Source organism: Ciconia boyciana, chromosome 30 (genome assembly GCF_034638445.1).
Source record: "Ciconia boyciana chromosome 30, ASM3463844v1, whole genome shotgun sequence".
NCBI classification, from domain to species: Eukaryota; Metazoa; Chordata; class Aves; order Ciconiiformes; family Ciconiidae; genus Ciconia; species Ciconia boyciana.
The window spans coordinates 454,708-461,114 of NC_132963.1; the positions used below are offsets into that span (position 1 = coordinate 454,708).

The 6,407-nt window shown below is 56.1% G+C and overlaps 1 protein-coding gene across 9 annotated transcripts in view; it reads left to right on the plus strand.

Annotated features, from left to right (window-relative positions):
* Positions 1-3,197, plus strand: part of LOC140645032 (olfactory receptor 14J1-like) — a 38,577-nt gene extending 35,380 nt beyond the window's left edge. For 8 of the 9 annotated variants that reach the window (XM_072848255.1, XM_072848256.1, XM_072848257.1 and 5 more), the window contains 2 exons: positions 1,547-1,739; positions 2,104-3,197. In XM_072848255.1, the coding sequence (XP_072704356.1) occupies positions 1,610-1,739; positions 2,104-2,888 (915 nt within the window). In that variant the 5' untranslated portion in view covers positions 1,547-1,609 and the 3' untranslated portion in view covers positions 2,889-3,197. The remainder of the gene's footprint in view (positions 1-1,546; positions 1,740-2,103) is intronic. The other variant, XM_072848262.1, reaches the window with a different exon arrangement.
* Positions 3,198-6,407: the final 3,210 nt, after the last annotated feature.

Here is a 6,407-nt window from a genome sequence, read left to right on the forward strand (position 1 = left end):
TCTTCACAGCCCTCTACGCGGTAATTCTCTCGGTGCAGGGTAATGAACACGAGCTTCGTGGAGGGGTCTCATAAAGCTGTCGTGGCCTACAGAGATCTCTCTCCAACGTAGAGGAGGAGGATGTGCTCCAGAGCAGGGCTTCCCTGCTGCACCGTCAGACAGACAGGGCGTGATGACTTTCTTCTCCCAGGGATGGCTGCAAGGGTGTGAAGGTGGGTGTGCACCCAGGGGTGCCTAGGGCTGTCCTTCAGAGCAGGGTCCCCGGTCCCTGTGCCCCAGGGAGCTGTGTGCTGGGGCAAGGACTCTGCCGCCTGCCAGGGTCAGCGCTCATCCTGCCCGGGGAGCTCCCCATGGCGCTGCAAGGGAAGCTGTGGGTGGAAGGAGCGACCACCAGCAGGGTAAGGCAAGGCAGGGCAGGGCAGAGTCCCTCTGCTGTCAAGAGGGTGCTGCATGGGTCAGGGTTGCTCACAGCTCCAGGTCACTGCAGGACATTGCCAGAGGCAGCTTTTCAAGAAGCACATCAAGGCAGGGACTACCTGGAAGGAAAGGTGCTTTCTGAGGTCTGTGCTTTCAGTTTCCTGCCCTGTTTGGGGGGGAAAATGGCAATGGAGCTGTCAGGTTTGGACAAGAGACTGAGACTTCTTACAGCATGAGTCTGAGAGGTCAGTAGGTCTGTGAGGAAACGGATTAAGTCCTTTCACCTGCTCCTTTGCCTACTGAAAGCCTCGTCACTTGTGTGTGTTATCCTCAGGGTTTATCTGACCTGCTCCTTACAACTTGCCAACACAGACATGCTCCTGGGCAGTGCCCTGCTGCCAGGAGGGGGTCTGCAGGACAGACCGGAGCACACAGCAGGTGGGATGGAGTCTGTGGGCACTGGCACGGGGAGAAGACATGGGGACAGAGAAGCAGCTCCTGGCAGGGATGGATCCAGGCAGCAGAGACATGGACAGGGAGTGAGAGAAAAGTGCTGACAGCAAAGGCTGGGAGGGTGGATTTCAGCATCTCCCTGTCAGCCCTTCACTGAACATGTTTTCCCCCAAACAAGCCCTCTCAGTCTCCTCTCCCACCCAGCAGAGCTTCTGCCCTCAAGGCTCTTGGCTCCAGGGCCACCGCTGCCTCCTCTGCAGCCAGAGCTGCAGCAGAGGAGACTCTCCCGAGCGCCCATCTGTCCCTCCCTGGCCTTGCCTCACTTGGCAGAAGCCTTGGGGCATTTCTCCTTGTTTCTCCACCTGGCCCTGCTGCGGCTGCTCCTGTTTTCAGGCTCTCTGGGGTGGGGGCTTGAGCAGCAGCTCAGCAACTGACCCTGCAGGTCCTGCCATGCAGCTGTGTCCATGGGAGCAAGGTGCCCAAGCCCCCTTCTAACCTGTGTGTCTCTGGGCAATGCAGTCTGTAGGGTGGGGATAAAGCTGGCTCTCTGTTAAGGACACCCCATCTTCAAGGCATCCAGAAGCTCACAGCTCTTCCCTGGGGAGGGGAGCGTGGAGGTCATCTGCATTTTGAAACTAGATTCCTCTCTTCTGAGCACTATTACATTCCCTTTCAGGGGAAGAGCTGAGCATGATCATCCTCCAGCTCAGAGAGGTGTGAGCCAAGGGCAGCTGAGAGCATGACTGATAGACAGACCGTCTCCTCCCTTTGCACCAAGGGTCTGTCCCGTTGCCTGCCAGGGCTCTCAGGATACGCTGGTAGTGTAGCAGGAATGCCAAGGACGTCTGCCTTCAACAAACACTCCTCAGGTGGGACAGGGGACAGGAACAAAATAAACAAAACCAAACCCCCACAGCTCTCCTCTGCAGCTGGGTGAACTGGGAGGGACAATGCTGAACTCTCTTTGATATCATGAGTGGATTTAAAGAGAGATCACTCCTGGTTCCTATCTGCCTGGGGGTGCACAGCAGGACTGACTCCTCCAGAGCCCACAGCAGAGTCCCCTGCTCCCCATTGCACCCTCAGCCAGCAAAGAACAGAGCTCATGCCAGGGAGCTGCACAAAGGTCCTTCTGGAAGGAGAGGTCATGTGGGGGGTTTCTGTGAGAAATGGGATAGGTTTTGCTCAGAGTTGTCTGTCCTAACTCTTTGCTGCCTTTTCCTCCTTGGACAGGTCCCCATGCACAGAGGAAGCAAATGACCAACAGCAGCTCCATCACCGAGTTCGTCCTCCTGGCATTTGTAGAGATGCGGAAGCTGCAGCTCTGGCACTTCTGGCTCTTCCTGGGCATCTACGTGGCTGCCCTCCTGGGCAACGGCCTCATCATCACTGCCGTAGCCTGTGAGCACCGCCTCCACACGCCCATGTACTTCTTCCTCCTCAACCTCTCCCTCCTCGACCTGGGTTACATCCCCACCACTCTCCCTAAAGTCACGGCCAATTCTCTCTGGGACACCAGGGCCATTTCCTACCTGGGATGTGCTGCACAGGTCTTTCTGTTTGTCTTCCTGATTGCAGCAGAGTATTCTATTCTCACTGTCATGTCCTATGACCGCTACGTTGCCATCTGCAAATCCCTGCACTACGGGACCCTCCTGGGCAGCAGAGATTGTGCCAATGTGGCAGCAGCTGCCTGGGGCAGTGGGTTTCTCTGTGCTCTGCTGCACACTGCCAAGACATTTTCCATACCACTCTGCCAAGGCTATGCCCTGGACCAGTTCTTCTGTGAAATCCCCCTGATCCTCAAGCTCTCCTGCTCACGCTCCTACCTCAGGGAAGTTGGACTCCTCGTGGTTAATGCCTCTTTTACTTTGGCATGCTTTGTTTTCATCGTGCTGTCCTACGTGCAGATCTTCAGGGCTGTGCTGAGGATCCCCTCTGAGCAAGGGTGGCACAAAGCCTTTTCCACCGGGCCGTGGTCTCCCTGTTTATCAGCAGTACCATGGTTGCCTGTCTGAAGTCCCCCTACATCTCCTCCCCAACCCTCGACCTGGTCATGGCAGTTCTGTACTCGGTGGTGCCTGCAGCAGTGACCCCCCTCATTTACAGCATGAGGAGCAAGGAGCTCAAGGATGCCCTGAGCAAGGATGCCCTGAGCGTCCTATATGAAGACACATCATTCCAGCATTAATAAGGTGCCCACCACCCTCACACAACTCCCAGGAACTCAGCCTGAAATCCAGCCTATCTTTTGTTCTTCTGTTTCTTTATTTTGTATTTGTTTGTTAAACCTGTGATAATATTAACTCCAATTAAATAATATTATTCATCCAACTTCTTCTTAACCTTCAAACCTTTTTTTTTTCTGGCTGGTAAACCTACTGTACATAAGGAAGCAGGCTCTTTGCATAGCTAAACCAAAAGGTAATCATTTGTCTCTACTCCCTGTCTCTTATATCTCTGGAGCTTGGGGCCCAGCCCCAGTAGGCAGAAGGGATTCAGGATCCAAGCTGCCACATGGATGAGCAGCCCTGGTGGCACTCGGGGCTGCCCCTCGCTGCCTCAGCGGGCACTCCCTCTCTCTTGCCTGTGAGTCAGCGCTGCTGATTCCCTGGCGCCACGGCCATTGACAGCAGCAGGACATGGTCTTCTCAGTGCTGGTCACTCCATGATGTCCTGCCGTGTCCTTGCGTTTGTGTCAGTCCTAAGGTCTTGTGCAACATTTGACAGTCCCGTTGTGTCCGTAGTGGCATCCCTGTGGCTGCAGGCAGGAGCAGGCCATGTGAACCACTGTGTCAGAGCTGGCCTCCCTGCTAGCACCACTGTCACTAAAGGGTCTCCTCAGGGCAGGGTCAGAGGCCTTTACAAAGCTGGTGCCAGGAATACACCCAAGGAGCTGCTCCTTGAAAAGTCCTCTTGGTGTTCTGGGGTTGTCCACAGATTCTGGAGGACAGGGTCAGAGTCCCAGGGGGATCTGTTAGGGACCAAGGGCTGGACCTAGAGCTCCCTCCTTGGTGGCACCTGTCCAAGCAGACAGCAAATGGTCTTTGACTTATCTGCCTGGCACTGTCCCACCTGTGGAGTGGCTGATTGCAGGTGTTATCCTGGAGAGGAACCTGGAGCTGCCAGGAGATTTCAGGGGATCTCCAGGGACACTGTGTGAGCCTGGGTGGGCAGTGAGTGGCACCTCATAAAATGAATGACCATCCCAGGAGGAGTCACCCAGAAGAAAAGGCAAACCTGAGGAGCCCATGGGCTAACGAAGGCTCTGCAGTTCCAGGAGAGGCTGTGAGGAGCCAGCAAGCAAAGGGACATGAGACTGGGGAGTGATTCAGCATACCCTCTTGGAAACCCCACAGGCTGGATTGGATCTAGTGCAGCCCTCTGCTGCCCTTTGTGCTGTTGGAGACACCCCATTGTCCTGCCAAGCCCTGTTCTTGGCTCCTGAGCCATCAGGGAGGATGGAAAGGGGCTCAGCAGCAGTGACCCCAGTCCAGCTGGGTCTGCTTCCCACCCTGACCAGCATGGCCACTGTGGGGTCACCCCACGGCCCCAGGGCACCACAGCTCCCTCACTCTTCAGAGCAGCACCACCAGCATGGGGCCCTGTGGGGAGCACAAGTAGGGAACCGGGAATGGCTGGCCAGGAAGCAAGGGAGCTTTTCAGTGCCGGCAGGGAGGAATCAGTAAGAAAGGGAAATCTCTTTCTGCAGGCACCCACTCAGGACAGGTACTCTGCCGCTGGGTCAGGACTCTTGGGAGCCTTGGGAGCCTTGGGAGAGGGGCTGGCACTGAGGGGGCACAGGCAGTCTGTAGTGGGGATCTCCTGGACCCAAGGCCATGGGTCCTGCAGTTTCACTGACCTCCTTTTCCTTGTGCCATTGTGAGCCTCCAGCTCTGGAGCAGATGGGGAGGTTGAGACCCCTCTCTGTCCCCCAGCAGCTGTTGTGCCCTTCAGAGGGGCTGGGGCTGTGGGGTGAGTGCCCAGAGCTCTGCAGCACCCTGTGGCAGGCACTGCTGTGGGGCCAGCCCAGACTAGGCTGCTCTGCTGGGCTGTGCTGAGGAGGTGGGGAGAGCCCCCGAGGGGCTGGGCTGGCGAGTGCCCAGGAGAGGATAACATCAGCGTACACCACAACCGTATGAGTGTGCAGGCTGGGGCACTCAGCAGTCCTGGAGCAGCCCTCGCACAGCCAGGTCTCTCCTGGGAGAGAAATGAAGGATCAGTACAGCAGGACCTGGTCTGTGCCACGGCCTCTGGACACGCTGGGGAAGCTACCCCAGGGCAATTGTAATGGACCAGCCCCTCACAACTGCCAGTGCCAGCACCGGCCACTCACACCAGCTCGGAGAGGTCATTTGTCCCTCCACAGATGGACACCAAATGACTAGGTCAGAAGTGCACATCTCGTGTGTGTGATGAGGTGAACTTGAGCGAACACAAGTGCCTTCAGCTACTCCTAGGGGTGCTCTGAAGGCCTGTGGGACAGAAGGTTTCCCAAGATCACGGCAATTTGTGAGTAACGTACCCCAGACAACAACCGCTGGGATGTGCTTCCTTGCATCTAGGTCCCCGTGACTATGCCTTGTGCCATGTAGTGCCTAAGACGAGTTCAGAGCAGGGTGATACATCACAGGGCTTAGATGCCTTCCAGCCTCTGGGAATGGCAAGAGAAGGCCAGAGAGACGTACGACTGCTGCAGTGCACTGTCCTTGCACGTGCAAGAGAAGGACTCCTGTCTCTGAGCCCCCTTATGTGTATGAGGTGTGCGTGAGGCCAACTCAGATGTGGACACCTCACTCAGAGCCCTTACATTTCTCTGTGTGACTCCAGGAGCAAACCCCCACCATCCCAGTCAGATTTCTCTCACCTGCCTTGGACAGCTTGCTGCCTGCCACATCAGGAACCTGCCTGCAAGCTCCCTGTCTGCTAGGTTACCCTCCCCTGCCCTTCTGGCCTGTGCCTTAAATTCCCTAGTAGGAAAGAAGCATTTCTGTGGAGCATCTCAACTGTGCAGTCAGAAGGGGCTCTGCAAGCATGAGCGACCATTTCTCACCTTCCACGTCGCACAGAGCACACACAGGGAACGTGAATGCACTCAGAGTTGTGCACGTGTCCATGTGTCTGAAGCTGGGTCTGGTGGGAGCTCATGGGATTCACCCGACCAAGGGCAGCAAGAGGGTCTTCACCAACAAGCTGGCCAGACTTCTCTGGAGAGCTTCAAACTAGATTTAGTGGGGGAGGGGGATGGAGTTTTAAGCAACAGAGAAGAGCCAGGGGCTGCTGGTGTGCTAGGAACCTACAGGGAAACAGCAGTGAAAGGCCTGAAGGGAATTAGGGCGTGTTCCTCTACAAAGGTGACAAGGACAATAGCCCAGCTGAAGTGCCTCTATGCCAATGCATGCATGATGGGTAACGAACAGGAGGAGCTGGAAGCTGCTGTGCAGCTAGAAAGCAAGGATCTAATCACTATCGCTGAAACGTGGTGGGATGAATCACATGACCGGAGTGCTGCAAGCGATGGCTATAAACTGTTCAGG